We start from the raw sequence: 20,413 nt of genomic DNA, 5'->3' as shown, positions 1-20,413 counted from the left end.
AGTCCTATTTTGCACGTATGCAGAATAAACTTACTGTATGTCTATATATAATATAATATAATATAATATATCATGGCATACATAGTAGACACACTAGCAAGCGTCATGACTTTTTGTGCGTGTGTCAGCCTATATATATAGGCAGCGAGCGATTCGGGAGGAGCAGAGGATTTATTTATAGGTAGCTATCTAGAGCAATTGAATTGATATTCGTCCAGGAAGACGAGGGAGAGGAGATGATGAAGGTGGATGGTCGGAGGAGCAGCGGCGGTCAAGAGGAGTGGCGTCGTTGGGCGGTGCTGGTGGCCACGGTGTGGATCCAGGCGCTGACGGGGACCAACTTCGACTTCTCGGCCTACTCGTCGGCGCTCAAGTCGTCGCTGGGCATCTCCCAGGAGGCGCTCAACTACCTGGCCACCGCCTCCGACCTCGGCAAGGCCTTGGGCTGGTCGTCGGGGCTGGCGCTCCTCTACATGCCGCTCCACGCCGTGCTGCTCCTCTCCGCCTTCCTCGGCCTCGCCGCCTACGCCGCGCAGTACTACTGCCTCCTCTTCCTCAACGGCGCCCTTGCCATCCCATACCCACTCGTAAGTCTGATTTATGAATCCATCCCTCTCAAAATTAAATCCATAGCCTGCCTGCATGCTTGTTATTTCGTTTAATCAGTTCCGTTCTCATCAATTCAAGCATATATTCTGTTCATGAAGCATCGTCCGGGAATTGAAGGTAGAAATGAAAGAAACTGGGATTGCAACTGCAGTAATGATAGGGACATGAGATAGATGGTAGACTTTGGATTAGAATGGGTGGCGATGGCGGAGTTGGAAGAATCCGGAGCGATCATATCGGTCGGTGGAGCGGCTGGCGGAGCTGAAAGGGAGGACCGGAGTCACTCACTCTCACTCTCCCTTCCTTCCTTCCTGTGGCTGCCCTTGTCGACCATTCTTGTTCATTGCTTTGTTTCTGGCAGTAAAACACAACACTAGCAGCAGAGTAAGTAGGGAACGTTTTGGCGCAAAGGAGGAAGCCAGGGTTCAAATACAAACACTAGATAGGTCGCTTTGCTATCTCTGTGTGTACTGGAAGCCTTGCCTTGATGTGATTCGTGTCCTTTCGTTTTCTTGGACGAGTTCAAGCTCATCCAGACCACTCGACTAGCTCCATGGCTCCCATTATTTCTCCTTACATTTACCATCCTTTTTCCCCGAACAATTACATTTAACATCCTCACCTGAAGGCTGGAGTATAATTAACACGTTTACTAGCCGAATAACAAACTGTCTGCAACTCGGATCGGGTCATGTTTGTAGTAAAAATAACTGAGGAGCCTCACTTCACTGCATGCCCCTTGAGGAATGGTCCACTGCACGGCAGCCCCACATGGCAGTGATCTCAAGCTTGAGTCTGTCAGTCATTCACTCACCTTATGTGCATGTGTCGCCTACTCCTCCAACATCACTTGTTGTCGCACCTCAACTCCACGTCACTTCAGTACAGCATGCACAAGCCCCAGCCCCCGACCGGATCGGATTCCCTCAATTAAAAATCTGGAGTAGCTACCAAGATCGAGTACCAAATTACTGGACTAAAATAAGTACTGTTTATTTGTCATCTATAGTAATCTGGACTAAAATAAGTACTGTTTATTTGATCTTACATTTTTTTTTCTATAAAATAGGCATATAAAATTTTCATATAGTTAGATTTATCATAAAATATATTTTATTAGCATTGTATATTTTTAAATATTTATAATTTTTTAAGAAAAAATATAAGATCAAAATTGTTACTTCCATGTATGTCCTCACCAACAACAGTTGAGTTCACGATCAATCAACCATTCATGTCAGCCTCACGCAGTGCTGGTGCAGGTGCAGGTGCAGGCACAGCTCCTCTCCTTCCATTACTACTGCTACTACCTGCAACCCAGCTACTCCTAGCAGTTCCGACCCTGCTTTGCTTTGCTTTGACTGGCAGATGAGCCAGCTACCCTTCTTCTACTACTGCATAACTCATCTAAAAAGCACGAGAAATGTCACACACTTGCACTGTTTTTAATATTAATTTTATCTTTTATCCTTGATTGATTGATAGGTGCTAAAACCTAATCTCTCTGTCAAACTACAGTACCAACAATAGAAGCTTCTTTCCTAGCAGCCACCAGGTAGCATCAACACCCTGAGGAAACCATCCTATTATTACGTCTACGTATTAAGCAGTACAACTATTTAACTTGGTTTACTACTATAACAGCACTATAATATTTTATTACTATTTTCCCCCCTGAGGGGACACAGTTTCTTATTCAAACTAAAACAAACTTACAGCACAGCAAAGGCTCTCAAGCACTGCAAATCTGCCAGATACCAGAAGATCACCTCCATATCACGCACGCCTCTTGCATTGCATTCTTGCAACAGCATCATCCACCGGCTCCGCATCTCCTTCCTTCAGCAGATCATTCAACAACAGTATGAAAATAACATATCAAGATACACATAGATAAGATCGTAAAATTTGGGGCCATAAACCATGCCATCACTGGTCTAACTCTATTCTTCTATAGTGAATTGCAGGAACTCCTTGCCCTTTCGAGGTTTCTCGAGAAAAAAACATGCCATCACAATTTTTCCACAATACCCACGCACCTATTCATAAACAAAATAAGCTAGTTGGATCAAATGTTTAATTCCCTGCAACCAGAAAATTTGCCCTGAAGCCATCTCTACCTTTTCTTCAGTGTTGTCTGAGCCATTTTGTTCCATTCATACCACATGTCCAACTACACATCAGAGTTCTCGCAAAACTAACATATAGATGTCCTCTTCCAGAAACATTTTGAACAAGAGTATCATGATTTATCACTTAATCTATAGAAATGATCTATCACTTTTGTTGCACAATGCATTGCATATTAGATAACAAACATTAGATTCATGAATTGGTCATTGGTGCATATATTACCTGAAGAGGAAACTGTTTGCATATGCTTCCACCAAACAACATTGAAACCAAGATGGGACAACAACAGATGTTAAATTGTGAATATGCTACCATATGGAATTAGTGAATTGAATTAATCAATTGATTGAGTAATTCTGATCCATGTGTTGCATGGCAGGTGTTCTTAGTCTGCCTGACAGCCGGGTGCAGCATCTGCTGGTTCAACACAGTCTGCTTTGTGCTCTGCATACGCAGCTTCTCTGCAAGCAATCGCTCCCTGGCCCTCTCCCTCTCCATAAGCTTCAATGGGCTGAGTGCTGCCTTCTACACTCTCTTTGCAAACGCTCTTTCCCCCTTCTCTCCATCTGTCTACCTCCTTCTCAATGCCATCCTCCCTCTCGCTGTCTCTATTCTTGCACTCCCAGCGATCCTCCTCTGCCACCCTCAAGACAGCCACCTCCACAGCGTGCCCAAGCATGACAGGCGTGTCTTCCTCGGCCTCTACATCCTTGCATTCATCACCGGCATATATCTAGTTATCTTTGGATCTTTCACCACAACCAGCTCCACTGCATGGGTCATCCTCACAGGTGCCATGGTCCTCCTCGTCCTTCCTCTCATAATCCCAGCCTCGTCCAGTTGCTCACATGTGGATACACATGGTCCTGACCCTGTGTCGCCTCTAAACCATGATGATCCACAGAAGCCACTCCTACTCAGTAACAACCATCAGATGGAGTCCAATGACATGATGCAAAAGGCAGTGGAACACCAGCTGCAAGGCTCTTGCTGTGGAACAATACTGGAGAAGGGCCGTGTAGTGGTGCTTGGTGAGGAGCATAGCGCAAAAAAGCTCATTTGGTGTGTGGACTTCTGGCTCTACTACACAGCCTACTTCTGTGGTGCCACTGTTGGGCTGGTCTACAGCAACAACTTGGGGCAGATTGCACAGTCATTGCACCAGCAGTCACGGCTCACCATGCTTCTTGCTGTCTACTCCTCCTGCTCCTTCTTCGGCCGCCTTCTCTCTGCACTCCCCGACTTCCTTCACAGGTCTCTCTTTCTATATACATACATATATCTTAATCATCATCACATGGCCTCCTAACTATGTATGCAATTTGTGCACAGGAAGGTGTCATTTGCTCGGACAGGGTGGCTTACAGCTGCATTGGTGCCCATGCCAATGGCGTTTTTCCTTATGTGGAAATTGCAAGATGGAAGTACTCTGGTAGCAGGAACAGCACTAATTGGCCTAAGCTCAGGGTTCATCTTCGCTGCAGCAGTGTCAGTGACCTCTGAGCTCTTTGGACCGAATAGCATTGGTGTGAACCACAACATCCTAATCACCAATATCCCTCTGGGTTCACTCCTCTATGGCCAGATTGCTGCCCTGGTATATGATGCAAATGGTAGAAGGATGACCGTACTGGATAACCACACTGGCATTATTGACACCATGGTGGTGTGCATGGGGGCGAAGTGCTACTCGACCACATTCTTTGTGTGGGGTTGCATCACATTGCTGGGGTTGGTGTCAAGCATATTTCTATTCTTAAGAACAAGACCAGCTTATGCTACTGCTGCTGGTCGGACTAGTTGTAAGCACCTTCACCAAGTTTCAAGTTCACAGAGGAATCACGGTTAGCTTGTACAAATTTTGATTTAGTTCTAGCTGGACTGGGTTAGATACAATACATGAAATGAATACCATCATGAGAGTCATCAAGAGGACAAGAAATGATCAGCTTAGCAATTGGTATGTAAAGTACATAACCAGTGTTCCATTTACAGGGCATTAGTACTAACAAGTCGGCCCAAAATTACATGAAATCAGTTTGGACAGTTTGTTGCTAGTTGAATGGAGTTGTGTGCAAAATTCTCCATAATTACTGTTGTTATGTACTACTGAACAACTTAAAGTACGCTGGACTTTGTAGATTGAAGCTGAGCTTTCTGCCTAAAATTGAAAATCAAATAACTGCTCTTTCAATCTTTGTCAAGGTGATAATGATACAGCAAACAAGGGGGCAATGAGTTCTCCGAATAGCACGAAACGACACAAATTTTTTAAATTTGGGAAGGATGGCCTAGATGGATTACTCCAGTGAGATGTAATCGAAAAGAACTATACTTCAATAAGCAATCCATGGAGCATTCAATTATCATGCAAAGAAATAGACCTCTTTCACCTTTGTAAATATATAATTGTTAAAATAACATATAGCAAGTGAAATCCAGTCTGAACGTGTACATTTTAAATTTTTTGCGGTGTTGCCTATAAACGTTTAAACTTTCCTGGAAGCTACCATCCACCAATTTCAGAGAAGTAGGACAAATTATTCACCAAGTGCAAAATTCACATTCATATTACCTCTTTCAAGGGTCTACAAGTGGAGGATGTGAATGCAAATACTTGACAAGACCCATGAGCCTATGACTATTTCCTCTGTTGTTCATCATGCTTGTGCCATGGATTCAAGGCTTCTCTCGTAGCTTGGGCCTCTGGACTGCTTTCCCAAGCTCGTTTTTCTGACTCCATGACAGTAACCTTCTCATCTGTAGCATAGAACCATAGAGAAAAATATCATTGGCATTCCTATGCACCAGTGAACAATTGAGAAACCAAATGAACTTGACAGGGATGAATGGTACTAGACTACAAGATAATCTGAACTAGTTGTGTGGCCACCTCAAAATCGAATGTTAGGATTGTTGTTGATGGGAAGATGCACTGAACAGTCCAATTTAGCTGGTTATCAGTTACTTGAGGTAACTTTGGGAACCTTGACAAATCATGAAATTTCCCAATGGTTTATACGAGTCCCAGTATTGGTCTCATGGTAAACCGCTTACTGGTTAATACTAGATCTAGATACTGAATTGAACGGGGGCAAACTGCAAATGCCAATTGGTCCTAGGCGAGTAGCAATGCAGCATTAAAATTAACAATCTGACTGGGCGACATCTAAAGCTACCCATAGATAAAATGGGGATTTTTGATAGGGAAAAGGGACCGCGCGACCAGCGAAGGGAAGAAAAGAAGATCCATTTAAGTCTGTTTATTAGAAAGCAGAAAAGAATTTACAAGGGGGCGGGTGGGTATGGGTTGGATGTATGATAAGCAGGGAGGGAGGGAGGGAAGGGACGTACAGAAGCCGGTGTGGATCATGAACAGCTCCATGGCGGCGCCTATCGTCGCTCCGACTGCCGCGATCTTGAGGTACCACCCCGCGAACCTCATAACCTCTCTCACTGAACCGTCCAAGGCGGAGGCGACCGGAGCGCCGCGGCGGCGGCTTTGAGGTCGAGGGCGGTGAGGCGGCGAGGTAGGAGACATACAGGTCGCTGGCGAGAGCGAGAGAGAGAGAGATGGGCCCAGCCCAAACCCAAACACAAATGGCCTCGTAGTCTGCGATCTACATAGGCCCGGCCCGGCCCGGCCCAGTCCACACCCAAAGGCTGGCCCGCATCGATTGCTAGCTCAATCTCCTCTCCACTCCCACGCCACTGTAACCATACGCTATCGCGCGCGCATGGCGGCGACCTCGCCGCCGACGAGGCCTACAGGCGCCGCGCTTATCCCAGCCCCTTCTCCAGGCATCAACCACTTTTTCATGGCCTTCTTCCCTGGCCGCCGTGCTAATCCTGGGTGCCGGTCCCCACGATGCAGTCGTGGTGGGAAGCCGGTCGTCGAGGGCAAGAGACATCGCGGGAGCCAAAGCCCGAGAGCAGGGGGGATGACGACGAGGCGTCCGTGGCAACGGGGCCCGGGATAGTTCAGGCTTGACGGGGTTGCAGCAGACATCCTGAGCATCGCCGCGCCCGCCGTGCTCGCGCTTCATCACGGCTCTCGTCGACACCGCCTTCGTAGGCCATATCGGTAAATGTTCATCGCGATATCCCGAGCGTAGAGTGGTCGGGTCTTCTTGTTTCTGACAACTGCCCTATGAAATTGTGCCCCAAATGGCGAGGACATACCATATGACTTGCTGATACCCCCTACCCTAGAGAGAAACTGAAAACATTGCTAGATGGAAAATACGCAAACTAGGTGGCTCAGGTCCTATGTTCTGGTGCCAAAACGCTGCATTGCGTGATAAGACTACTAGAGTAATGGCATACAAAGTAATCTTTACAGGCTGTTGGCTGTACAAGTTGCAGTTTAGAGTTCAGCAAATTTACAATTTGGCTGAGGTCAGCTTTTTGATTCATTTGATGAGCTGAGTCTTTCTTCAGGCTCCGCTGAACTTGCGGCAGTTGGTGCGTCCGTTTCTGTCTTCAATTTGGTATCTAAACTGTTCAACGTGCCCCTGCTTAATGTCATCACATCCTTTGTTGCTGAACAGCAGGCAGTGGACGCTGATTGTAATAGCACAGGAGAAAGTAAGCAAATTAAGAGTTTTTTTCCTTTCTGAAAAGAAGCTCTGCTGTTCGCATTGCACTGATTAGTGTTTAGTTCTCACCTAGGAGATGAATTTTTGGCACCTCAAGAGAAGGCAAGTAAACAAAAGAAGATTCTTCCGGTCGTGTCAACATCCTTGGCTCTAGCTGCTGGCATTGGATTGTTGGAAATGGTGGCACTGATTTTTGGATCTGGGACGCTAATGAACATCATTGGTATTCCCGTCGTACGTAAGACTAATTTATTACCATGCTCAGATTTCTAGGATCTGTCTCTTCTCTGGAACTCAATGCCAGCACTGGGTATTCTTTAGGGTGTTTCATGTATGTTTTGTTGCCTGTTGGTCTGAACCATCTGATGTCTATGTAGCTTTGGTGCCTAGGTTGTTTAGGTGCCACTTTTGGTGCTTCATTATGTCTTGAGTTACTATTCCTGCTGTTTAACCGAATCTCCAAAAGTGTTCTTTTGGGCCTTTCTTCCACGTACTTGACCAATAATTGGGAGCACTCATAAATTAATTAGCCTTTAATCATCTGGCAATAGGGAACAGGCTATTTTCCCTTAGAAAAAAATAGGGAACTGGTTACAATGAGAGTTATACCACTTGGAGCCTTGGACATGTGATATGGCATGGTCAAAATGTTGGTTATATCAATATCTCCTCAACATTGAGGTGTGAGCACCTTGTATCCTAAGATTGATCACCTTATATTATAAATCTAATGGGAAAATAGAGCACAAGCATTTTCCTATCATACCAGCCATACTTTTGGCACTGCAAAAATCCAACAGCAAAATAGCATGGCTAGCCTATTTACCTTTTTTTCATATGTGGTGGGTGGGGTCCTGAATTTAATCTATGAAACCAGCTTTCCTGTGGTCCATTTATTTAAAATTTCTGCCTTTAAGGTTCTGTAATTTTGGAACTATTGTAAATTATACTTAATGGTAGCCTCTGTAACTAATTCCCAATACTCTTGTGGTTTTCTTTAAAAACACTCTTGCGGAACATAAGTTTGTCTGCTTACTGCTTACACAGGATTCACCGATGAGGGCACCGGCAGAGCAATTTCTTACCTTAAGGGCATATGGTACTCCACAAACACTTGCAGCTCAGGGTGCATTTCATGGATTTTTGGATACAAATACACCGTTGTCTGCTGTGGGTAAGAGTATGCCAGCTCAGTTTGACAAAATAATGTAACACATAACACTAATTTTATGTTCATTTGGAGTTGCTTGGACCTTGGTATTTAAATACATATTTTTGTTGTTACTATTTTGGGGTTTTTATTTAAGATGTTGTATTTAACATACAGGTGCTGGCAACCTATTAAATGCAATACTGGATGCTATACTTATTTTTCCACTTGGTCTTGGAGTAAGTGGCGCTGCACTGGCCACGGTGACCTCTGAGTATGTTGACGCCATCATGATATTTTTAGCAATCAAATTAGCTTTCCTTATTTGGAGTATCTTTGTTGCCTCTTATTCTCATCTATACTTATAATTATAAGCCCCTAAACTATTTGCATTACTTTGTATTTAGGTACTTGACAGCGTTTATACTCCTTTGGAAGCTGAATGACGAAGTAGCACTGTTCTCATGGAATATCATTGGTGATGGAATCATCCGCTACCTGAAATCTGGTTGGTCAATATCCCCCATGTTTCTTTTTTTAAACTAATACCCCCAATGCTCAATATCCCTCATGCTTTATTGTAAGAAAGTATTGATTTTAAACAGACAGATAACTATCCATTAATTCAACTCCATTTAATAGTCATCTTATTAAGCACACCTGAGTTACATCGTAGTGTAATAGACCTTTATGACAACCACTTGAATGATTTTCAGGTGGACTGCTAATTGGCAGAACAATTGCAATACTCCTGACACTGACACTAGCTACATCCCTGGCTGCAAGGGAAGGACCTGTTCCAATGGCTGGCTATCAGATATGCCTGCAAGTGTGGTTGACAATTTCTCTCCTCAATGATGCTCCAGCCCTTGCTGGTCAGGTCTGCAAAATCACTTGAATGGACCTTTCATCGAGCTTGTCACCTGTGTATTTGCTTGTAAAGTATCCCTAATTTGTGCAGGCTCTGCTTGCATTGACCAACTCAAACCCAAGAGGTTAAACTAGCCAAACTAGCATTTACAGTTCTGATGCATAATTGTAAAGACTAGGTGATGGTAAAGGTGGGGTGAGACGTGTCGCGATCGCTAGGCACTAAGAATCAAATGAAACACGAGAGTGAGTAAAAACATTCAGCAAGTATAATATAAAATCTGAAAGAATAGCACATCATGGAAGTCAATGAAGAACGAGAAATAACAAAGTTTCCATTTTTCAATTAGATAGTAGTTTCCGTCTGAAATGGACAAACCTGAATATATTCTTAGTATTTACCGGTAAAACCGAGCAAGTGGGATCAATATTTACTCACAGGAATATGAATATAAGATCTAAACTGCATATCCATGAATTGGAATAACGCATGGAACATGAATGCTATGAAAGGAACAACCTGAATCTTAAATCATTTTTGAAAGAAACATAATCATGAATCTTGAATCAAACCAATACATGAAAATATGAATATTGAAATAACATAATTGAACAAGTCGAGAAAACAATCAACAAGCGAACCATGTCATCACACATAAGTTCGTCATGCACTTGCCTTAACTTTGATGGAAACCTGGCATCATGCCGTTGGCACCAAAACTCTCCAAACCTAAGGAGTAAAATTACACTTAGAACTATTCCAAGATAACCTTGAGTCTGTATAATAAATACTCGAACTAGTCTCTCAAAAAAATCCTAAAACCCATTTTATTTGAAAAATCCGTCTAACCTTTTTGCGTTGCTTGTTATTTTGCAAATATCTTTTAATTTGCTTAACCGATTGCTGCAAAAAAATACATCCACAACTTTGCTATTATGGATTTTGGCAAAATCCTTCTCCAACTAGGTCAAAAACAGATAAACAAAATACTATGCAGGTTAAACTTAACTGAACAGTAGCATTGTTTTGATGATTTCTCCTAAACCACTTATCGGAATTGAACATGACTAGAGCCATTGGAAATATATCGACGAGACCTTCAACTTTCGTTTTGGCACTATATTGAAATCATATGCTGTTTAATCCCTAAATTTCATTGATTAAATCTGCATAAATAACATGGAACCAAATCGATCTGCGAGTGACCAAATCAACCCCTACTCGAATTCTTGTTTTTGAAGGGAATACGGAAAGGGAAACCCCTTCCACGGAAATGAAATGCCTAGATTACGACCCCAAGGTCTAGGGATTAAGTAGAGATTATCCTGATGCAAAGAACATGGATTTGCGATGAATTTTGATGAATTCATGAAATCCACAAAATTTTCCCTTCTTCCTCCTCTTTCTTTTCCTTCCTTTCTTCTTCTCTTCACTCCTCTCTACTGTTCCTGTACAGGTACTATTCATGCCTGGGAAATCCGATGGCCATCAGCAGCAGCAAGCGGTACAAGCAATACAGATCAGATCAACCAATCGCAGAAGGGTCTCCTGCCTCTTCTTCCTGCCTCCCTTCCCTGCTCCCTTATCACCCAACAGTAGCATATGGCAGCAGCAGCAAGGAACTGAGTAGTAGGAGCAGCTCTACACTCCGGCGAACTCCAACCAACTCCAGTGAGATGCAGCAGGAGGTGGCAGTGTGGGTGCAGGGATCAGCTTGGTTTGTCTAGGGCAGAGGCGTCTCAGGTTGGATTGTGGGCTCGAGGCCTAATTAAACAGTGACGGCCGACTGAGTCGAGTACGACTCGGTCGTACTTGAGGTATTACAATTTGGGCGTTGGAAACGTGTTTTTTGTTTTGTGCAATGTTGCTGTGTTTTAGTGCTGATAGTCTGTTTGTATAGGTGGTAGTGCCTCTGATCGTGCTTAGGCGAGCTTTCTTTATTGTCTTCATTAAAAGGCAAGTAAACTAGCGGGTTGCTACAGCTATAACTTATTATTTTTACTACATCCACTCTTTAAAATGAAGCAAACATGATGATCTTAATAAACAAAATATGATGAGTTTTTCTGCTCTAGCATGATTACTATTTTTAATGATCTTCTTGAAGTTATGAAGTATTTGTCATTACTGCGCCTTGTATAGGAGACGGAGTTTGACTTGTTTCTTACATATGAAATTGTTGAAGTACAAATTGTGCTATCATTTATGATTGTCATATGCAGCATACCATATGCATATTATTTACATTTGAGATCAATGCCTTTATAATGTCTTGCATAGATGATGATTGTTGCTTTTATTTTATTCCCATGAAAGAGATGAAGTTTAGAATATATAAGGCAGAATACAGTTAAAAAATGAAGTATGTCTTGTGCACTTGCTTAGCCACTATTATGCAAGTGAATCTAGCGGTTGTACTATGATTTATCTTACTATTAGATTATCTTCACCTTTTTCATTGCATCACATAAATATATTCCAATGAATTGGATTTACGCATGTTACTGGTTTGCCTTGACCGAAGTTTATATGATTCCTCAATCATGAGGTTAAGGAAGTGGAATGTGTTGTTCTTTCATATTCTTCATTTGAAAATTCATGAAGCAGGTAAGTATGTTGGAAGTTGTGCTGTTTAATTATGCACAAAGCATGTCATGTGCATCTCATACATTGAAAGTTATGCCGTAAAGTATTCACGACCGTACTAGTACAACGCCGTATGTTATTCAAAAAGGGGTAGAACACACACTCTTATATTACTCGAGAAAGGGTAAAGGTGAGGAAGAGCATGACATGTGCATTCGTATGCATCTTTGCAATGCAGCGGTATTTTTGCATTGAGATTGTGGATTAAGTGGAGCTTTGCGGTGCAATAGCGAATTACAATTGAAGTACTATTCAAGTTGAGGTAACTCTTATAGGCTACTCGAGCAGTGTCACTTACTGCAAATTTCGTGGTTGCTTATATGTGGAATTGCATTGCACATCCTTCATAAGTATCTTTGCAGCGCAATGATACTTATGCATTGGAATTGTGGATGAGACATCGTATGTTATTAATTTGAGTAATCTTACTACTTAATGATGATATGAGAATATACATTGTCTAACCTTGTGGAGCGCCGGTGTTCGTTGTCTTATAGTTTCTAATGTGGTTTAGGATTCCTTACGATCTATGATGTGGTAGGATGATATTAAATATAATTAAGTCTTATGCCTTATAATTGTGATGATGTTGAAACCCATGTTTTCACCGTAAGAGTAGTTTTGGGTAATTGCAGTAAGAAGTCTATAAAATACTCTTGCCGGTATTGAATTATGAAATGCTTGAGCATGGTACCTGAGTTGGCGATGCTATATTTAACTTGAGCTTTATATGATGTTCTTATTAGTAATGGAGCCGGTATATATTTAAATTGATGCTTAATCAACCTATAGTTTAAATAGTTTGTTATATTAGTTTACTTGTCGAGATTTTCATCTCTTTGTTTTATCTCTCGCCCCAGATTTTGCCTTGAGCTGATGAGCATCGGGACGGGTAGTAGCGTATTTTTTGCATGTCCACCACCGTCCTTGTCTAGTTGTGCTGTGATGTCATGGTGTGTTTGTATGTTGGATGCATGTCTCTATTACTAGGATGTTTATTATTGTAAGTGTGATGTTGTTTATATACCTATCTCTATGTTTGTGGCTTCTGTTTATACCCATTTTCAAGAAAGGTACTATCGATTTTTTTTTATTCGGTAAGCCTGTAGCTAGTTTTATAGCGCTATGGGCTTGTACAGGTCTCCAAGGTGTAACACCCCTCCCCCAAATCATGTAGTGTAGTAATATGTCCTGTCACAGATACACATGTAACTAAACTATTGGAAAACCGACTATCAATACCACTTCAAAAATTTAGATTGAATAAAATATCATGTGTACAGTTAGGGTCGGCCTGGAGGGGGGCAAGCGGGCCGGCCACCCTGGCCCCCTAAACCCAGGGGTCTCCTATACATGAATACATGCATATTATTTGTGACCCAACAAAACATAATAGTCTAAATTACAATCGACTGATAGATGCAGTTACATGATCGTGTATGGGTTTTGGTCTTTGACCGGTCTAAAAGAAGCAACTTTGCTAGTTTGGTTCCTTCGCAATATGTTACTGGTTGCTAAAATTAGCAATCCTCTCATGCGCAGAGAAGTAGAATTATTTATGAGATTGCTTTCTCTAGTGCAGTCTTGATCCACCTCCTACGCCATCTCTATGGACAGGCAGACGGCCCTGTGCTCCGCCTTACTAAGCACCTCGCGCCTTCGGCAACTAACATTGCTGCCACCTCCACCTATGTTGACAACATCGCGTTATCATCGGTGCCCGTGTACATGGTACTAGCGTTGGTGGGCACAGGCGCCATGCTAGAGCATCTACTCGACTTCCTCGGTGTGCCCTCGCCTCCTTTGGGTATCACGTGGCAGACTGTGTCCTCACTAGCCGGTGCGGGCTGTTCGACCATGTGGATATAGTTTAAGTGTTTATCGAAAATATTTTTTAATACACCGAATATTATCTTTATAATTTATATATTAATTAATTTTTTGATATTTCAATACAATGAGTCTCGTTTTTAGTTTTGCATTGGGCCGACCAGTCCTGTGTACAGTTGTGCTGAAAAATATTACCATGATATTATGATTTTATGAGGAGAACGTTGGAAACCGAGAATTGTGTCGTTTTTCTTTCAAACCGTGGAAATTGCAAATAAAACTTTGCGATATGTATGGAAATAGAACTGTGGGAAGAAGAAGAAAAACAAAGAATAGCAACGGCCTTTGTTGGGGGCCTCAATACCTTTGGTTTCATGCTTCGTCAGACGCGGCCAGGTATCTTCCCAACTAGCCGTTGGGAACGTACTACAGTAATTGAAGTGCTTTGCCTCGTCTCGTGTACGCAGGCGGCAGCGGCAGCATCGCTCCACTCCACTCCACTCCACCCCTGCCATGCCTGCCGCTTTCCAGTACTAGCCGACCGTTGCACTCTCGTCCTCTAATCTCCCTCGCTCCCTCCAGAAACTTGCAGCAATCGCAACTGCTGCTGTTCCCTCCTCTCCTCCAACGCTCGCTCCGACTCCTCTGCCTTTTGCTCTGCTCTGCTCTGCTTCAATCCAACATGTTGCTGCTCCGGCGCCCTCCATTGGGCCGCCTCCTCTTCCTTGTACACTGCTTCTGTGCAGCAGCGACGCTCCTCCTCCTCGCGCCGCCGCCGGCCGCCGCCGCTCAGCACCACCACCGCCACCCCGCGGGCGACGGCGTCGTCATCAGCCAGGCCGACTACCAGGGCCTGCAGGCCATCAAGCACGACCTCTCCGACCCCTACGGCTTCCTCCGCTCCTGGAACGACTCCGGCCTCACCGCCTGCTCCGGCGCCTGGGCGGGCATCAAGTGCGTCCGTGGCACCGTCGTCGCCATCACGCTCCCCTGGCGGGGCCTCGGGGGAAGCCTCTCCCAGCGCGGCATCGGCCAGCTCACCGGCCTCCGCAGGCTCAGCATCCACGACAATGCCATCGCCGGGCCCATCCCCGCCGCGCTCGGATTCCTCCCCGAGCTCCGCGGCGTCTACCTCTTCAACAACCTCTTCTCAGGCGCCGTCCCGGCCTCCATTGGCGCCTGCGTCGCGCTCCAGTCCTTTGATGCGAGCAACAACCGCCTAACAGGCTCCATCCCGCCCGCCGTCGCCAACTCCACCAAGCTCATCCGACTCAACCTCAGCCGCAACGAAATCTCCGGCGGCATCCCCGCCGAGGTCGCCGCCTCACCGTCACTTCTCTTCCTCGACCTCTCCTACAACAATCTCTCCGGCCCCATCCCCGACGCCTTCGCCGGCTCCAAGACAGCGCCTTCTTCGTCGTCCTCACTGAAGGAGGCCATCACAGGGAGCTACCAGCTCGTCTTCCTCAGCCTCGCGCACAACTCGCTCGACGGGCCAATTCCGGAGTCGCTAGCGGGACTCAAGAAGTTGCAGGAGGTGGACCTTGCTGGCAACAAGCTCAACGGCACCATCCCCGACCAGCTCGGCTCGCTCGCCGACCTCAAGACGCTCGACCTCTCTGGCAACGTGCTCACCGGCGAGATCCCGGCGAGCCTTGCCAACCTCACTGCCACTCTCCAGTCCTTCAACGTCTCCTACAACAACCTCTCCGGCGCAGTGCCGGCCTCGCTCGCCCAGAAGTTCGGGGAACCCTCCTTCACGGGGAACATACTGCTCTGCGGCTACTCTGCTTCGGCGCCCTGCCCGGCGTCTCCGTCGCCTGCGCCATCTGCCCCGGCATCACCCGCGCAGGGCGCCGCCCACCGCAAGTTCAGCACCAAGGAGCTCATTCTGATCATTGCCGGGATTGTCGTCGGCGTCCTGATCTTGCTGCTCCTTTGCTGCCTCTTGCTCTGTTTCTTGAAAAGGAAGAGGTCTTCTAGCAGTACAGGAACAAGGAGCGGGAAGCAGGCGGCCAAGGAAGCCGGTGGAGCTGGCGCCGCGGCGGCCGGGCGCGGTGAGAAGCCTGGGTCAGGAGCGGCGGAGGTGGAGTCCGGTGGCGACATGGGCGGCAAGCTCGTGCACTTCGACGGGCCCCTGGCATTCACGGCGGACGACCTGCTGTGCGCAACGGCGGAGATCATGGGGAAGAGCACGTACGGGACGGTGTACAAGGCGACGCTGGAGGACAGCAGCCTGGTGGCCGTCAAGCGGCTCAGGGAGAAGATCACCAAGGGCCACAAGGAGTTCGAGGCCGAGGCGGCGGTGCTCGGCAAGATCCGGCACCCCAACCTGCTGGCGCTCAGGGCATACTACCTGGGGCCCAAGGGGGAGAAGCTGCTCGTCTTCGATTACATGCCCAATGGGAGCCTCTCCGCATTCTTGCATGGTCAGATTTCTGCTCTGCTCTGTCTTTTTCTGTTCGGCATTATTAGTTTTTGTGATTTGCATGGTTTAGCTAATTCTTTTAGCTATTATTGTTAAGCAATTGGTATATATGAGGAAATGCTTGGAACACTAGTAATTGATAAGAATTTTTCTCTTTTTAGTATGTAGTTTTCATGTGAACTCTTCTAGCTTGTTAACTGCTAGCATGTTTCAGCAAATGCTTGGTCTGAGCATTTACAGATTCAATCTAGCACCTTGTGCAATTTGGGGCCTAACAATTAGGTATTCGTAGTCAATTTTCTTACTTGAAATCTCTTGATAGATTTGTTCCCAACTCGACATTCCTCACAATTACCCTTCTGAACTGAAATTCTGCACTTGACAGTGGAGGGCACTCATGAGCTGCAATTCTGAATTTGTAACACTTTGTGTCATTTTGGGCCTAACGAACTCTGAATTAGATTGGTTCTGTCCAAGTAAAGGACAAGTATTTAATTATTTATCAAGATCAATCAAATTCCTAGCTTGAAACTGATTTGTTCCCGACTCAACATTCATTCCTCACATTTCAGTACCTTTCTGAACTGAAACTATGCACTTGTACTAACACTTTTGGACTGAAACTCTGCTCCGCACTTTCACACTTGTGAACTGAAACTCTGCACTTGTACTAACACTTGATGTTTCCTGTATTCAGCTCGCGCCCCGAACACGCCGGTGGACTGGGCAACACGGATGACAATCGCCAAGGGCACAGCCCGTGGTCTGGCCTACCTCCACGACGACATGAGCATCGTCCACGGCAACCTCACAGCCAGCAACGTCCTCCTCGACGAGCAGTCCAACCCCAAGATCGCCGACTTTGGGCTGTCCCGCCTCATGACGGCCGCCGCAAACTCGAACGTGCTCGCGGCCGCGGGCGCCCTGGGCTACCGCGCACCGGAGCTGTCTAAGCTGAAGAAGGCGAGCGCCAAGACGGACGTGTACAGCCTGGGCGTCATCATCCTTGAGCTCCTGACTGGCAAGTCCCCCGCGGACACCACCAACGGCATGGACCTGCCGCAGTGGGTGGCGTCCATCGTGAAGGAGGAGTGGACAAGCGAGGTGTTCGACCTGGAGCTCATGCGGGACGCGGCCGGGGACGAGCTCATGGACACGCTGAAGCTGGCGCTGCACTGCGTGGACCCGTCGCCGTCGGTGCGTCCCGAGGCCCGGGAGGTGCTGCGGCAGCTCGAGCAGATCAGGCCAGGGCCGGAGGGCGGCGCCGGGCCGAGTGAGGAAGGTGGCGGCGCGCATGTGCCGGTTTCTGCAGGAGACGATGAGTAGCACAACTAAAACGGCCAACTGGCAGGAATTACAAGAGGAAAAGGAATGGTCACTATTTAGTTAGCAATAGAGAGATACTATATATCTACGAATTCTTTGATTTATTTGATTGCGTAGCATTAGTACTACTACTAGGGGATTGGATCATCCATTTCTGCCGTTTTAGTAGCTTGTATAGGCAAATATAATTCGCACTAGGATCGCTGTACGAACAACGATGAAAAAGAGAGAAACTAGTATCATCCCTTTGGTATTTGATTTACTCCTACACACACTGGTCCATTAGGGTGATCATCATCTATAGTTTCTGAATTTGCTACAGTACTGTTCATGCCGTCCAACAGGCAAGTGTGGTTGATCTGTTGCTGCAAAGCTAGATAGAGTACTGTTGTGAGGTCACACACAGATTGACACTGAGCTTGCTTGCTGCATCGGCGGAGCCAGAGCTGTATGGCACAGGGGGGGGGGGGGGGGGGCGGACAGAGGGGCGGTGGCGCTCATGTCCCGGCTCTTGTTCACGCAAGACAGTGAGCTGAAAGGCAAAGGGGGCCGGAGCCCAGCGTAGTAATAACTTCAAATGATCAAGGGTGTAATCCTATACTAACAACAATGCTGTGATTGATCTCAGGAACAACAAGTACTGAGCAGCGAGGAAGAATGAACTTCCTTGATCAGTGAAGAGTAGCCCTGGACTTCAGGGTGGCAGAAAGCACCTACTAACTACTAGTCAACTGAAGGTTCAGTCACTTGTCCCGTAGATGAGTTCACTAAATTAACTGAGGAATTGACACTGCTCCGTGCTCATAGATGAGTTCCTTGCGTTAACATTTTACAGAAGGTTAAATTGGCGCATACGGTGGGGGGCATTTCCTTAAAAAGCTGCATGAATTGGATCTCACCACCGTCTCCGATGCCAACCTTGGTGCCTCTGCCTCACAGCCCACAGTGCTGCCTATCAAGTTCTATCGTCCGAGGAGGTTTGTTTCCCGCCAGCGCGTCCAGCCACAATCCTAGCAAGTAGCAACACCGCACCCCCGTTTTGGCCTTCCGTTCGCTGGTGCCGTGGCTTGCCGGAGCTTGGGCAACGCGTCGTCGAGGCTTCTGAGGGGGAACATGGCGATCGAGCGAGGAAGAAGAAAAGGATCTCCTTCAGCAATTCCTGGGCGCCAATCTTGACCGCACCAGCCTGATTGAGTGGCCACATGAGACAAGGGTGGTCGGTATTTCATTTACCATCCTGACGCTCATTATTTTTTTTCCTCTTTCTTTCTTTTCCTTTCTTCTTTTCTCTTCCCCGCCTGATCGGCCCTCCCAGCTCCCCCCACAGCCCCTCTGCACCACTTACGCTCACCAATCGACGGTCCAGCCACCGATCGGCGGCGGGGCAGCTACAACTGGGCGTGGTGGTAGCCGAGGCAGCGGCAACGGCCAAGGGCTATGGCTAGAGGCGGTGACTGGGCGAGTCAGGCGGAATGAACGAAGTGTGGGTGGGATCGGTGGGCAAAGATCCCACCGAGGCTTATCCTATATTTTTTTATTTGATCCAACGGTCTAAATTTATTGAACTCACCACGGACTCAACGAGTGCTCAAACGCGACATTACATAGCAAAGCGGAATCATCTCGACGATATCTACACATCCGCGGTCTCCGATCTTCCAATCGAGCAACGATTTAAAAGGTCTAAATCCATACTCCCTTATGGTCCCACGGTCACCAAATGAATTAATTTCACATCTTCGGGTATTACAAAAGGTCCATGTAACATGTTTTGTAAACATGAGAAAGGAAAAGAGAAAACGGGGCTAGTTGTGCCGCACCACAATATTCTTGAGTTCTTCTTGTTTTCTCCCACTATGTGTGTTTCTCTATTCGTTGATCCTGGTTTAAAGTCAACAGGACTATTCCTGTGCGCCAATCTTGGCCGCACCAGCCTGATTGAGTGGCCACATGAGACAAGGGTGGTTGGTATTTCATTTACTGGTCCTACGGTCATTATTTGTTCTCCTTTCTTTTTTTCTCTTTCTTTCTTTTCTTTTCTTTTTTCCTCTTCCCTGACTGACCGGCCCTCCCAGTTCCCCCTCAGTGTAACGCCTGTTCAAATTTTGCCCGCGGCCCAGCCCAATTTTCCGATTTTGGCCCAATCTCCGAGCTCAGCCTAGCCCAACCTCCACCGTACTCTCTCGCCGACATCCGGGCCCCACCTATCGGCGCTCTCTTCTCCACCGCGTCGCGCCCGCATCTACGCTGCCCCCGCAACCGCCGCACGCCCGCACTCCGCTTTCGTCGACGCACTCCGCCCCACGCGCCCACACCCACGCGTTCGGTTGCGCACGCGCCTCGCCTATTTAGCCCTGCAGCGCGCCGCCACCCCGTCTGCCTCAATTCGTCGAGAACCCGAGCTCCACTGCCGCCGTCGCCGAGCTCGCCGAGCAAATCCACCTCGCCCGAGCCTCCCCCTCCGCGTCTGAGCCCGCCGCCGGGTTCGCCGAAGCCCGTGGAGCCCATTTCACCGTTCGCCGACGCCTCTCCGCCACCGGAACCGAGACTTCACCGATCGCCGGTAAGCTCCGCCGCCCCTTCGTCGTTGCCAGCCACCTCCGTTCATCCCCGCGGTCAATTGATGCCCTCTCTGTCTCCACGTGCCTCCCAGGAAGCATTTCCGACCTTCAATTGAGCCGTCCCGTCGTCGCAGCTGGGTTCCTGCCGAGTTCCGACCGCCATTATCGTCGCCGACCACCGCCAAGACCTCCCCGGCCGTCGACAAGCCCTCGGTGAGACTCCCCGTGCCCTCCCCGTTCTTTTGCGCCATTTACCGTAGA

General features: G+C 46.8%; 3 protein-coding genes and 1 pseudogene across 4 annotated transcripts; 3 read left to right on the top strand and 1 right to left on the bottom strand.

Moving 5' to 3' along the window:
- Window positions 1-92: 92 nt before the first annotated feature.
- LOC133900467 (protein NUCLEAR FUSION DEFECTIVE 4-like) lies at window positions 93-4,799 on the top strand. The gene is made up of 3 exons (XM_062341623.1): window positions 93-587; window positions 3,122-3,996; window positions 4,075-4,799. Exons 1-3 carry the CDS (start codon window positions 237-239, stop codon window positions 4,589-4,591), a joined length of 1,743 nt encoding a protein of 580 aa, XP_062197607.1. The 5' UTR covers window positions 93-236; the 3' UTR covers window positions 4,592-4,799.
- Window positions 1,999-6,283, bottom strand: LOC133900469 (uncharacterized). 2 transcript variants are annotated; one of them, XR_009906540.1, is made up of 3 exons: window positions 6,097-6,283; window positions 5,318-5,502; window positions 1,999-2,448 (listed from the first exon to the last, which is right to left on the bottom strand). XR_009906540.1 is itself a non-coding variant. In XM_062341625.1 (2 exons), the coding sequence occupies exons 1-2, from the start codon at window positions 6,281-6,283 to the stop codon at window positions 5,384-5,386; spliced, it is 306 nt and encodes a 101-aa protein (XP_062197609.1). In that variant the 3' UTR covers window positions 5,151-5,383. The 2 variants fall into 2 exon arrangements, 1 of the variants encoding a protein (XP_062197609.1); XM_062341625.1 differs by lacking the exon at window positions 1,999-2,448 and having other exon boundaries at window positions 5,151-5,502.
- A 71-nt stretch (window positions 6,284-6,354) lies between these two features.
- Window positions 6,355-13,056, top strand: LOC133900468 (protein DETOXIFICATION 44, chloroplastic-like; annotated as a pseudogene).
- Window positions 13,057-14,165: 1,109 nt separating this feature from the next.
- On the top strand, window positions 14,166-17,844 carry LOC133900466 (probable leucine-rich repeat receptor-like protein kinase IMK3). Its single transcript, XM_062341622.1, has 2 exons — window positions 14,166-16,266; window positions 16,963-17,844. The coding sequence occupies exons 1-2, from the start codon at window positions 14,520-14,522 to the stop codon at window positions 17,589-17,591; spliced, it is 2,376 nt and encodes a 791-aa protein (XP_062197606.1). The 5' UTR covers window positions 14,166-14,519; the 3' UTR covers window positions 17,592-17,844.
- The last annotated feature ends 2,569 nt before the right edge of the window (window positions 17,845-20,413 follow it).

This window comes from Phragmites australis, chromosome 19, assembly GCF_958298935.1.
Source record: "Phragmites australis chromosome 19, lpPhrAust1.1, whole genome shotgun sequence".
Taxonomy (NCBI): domain Eukaryota; kingdom Viridiplantae; phylum Streptophyta; class Magnoliopsida; order Poales; family Poaceae; genus Phragmites; species Phragmites australis.
Note: the sequence above shows the minus strand (reverse complement) of the source record. Positions and strands in the feature narration are given on the sequence as shown.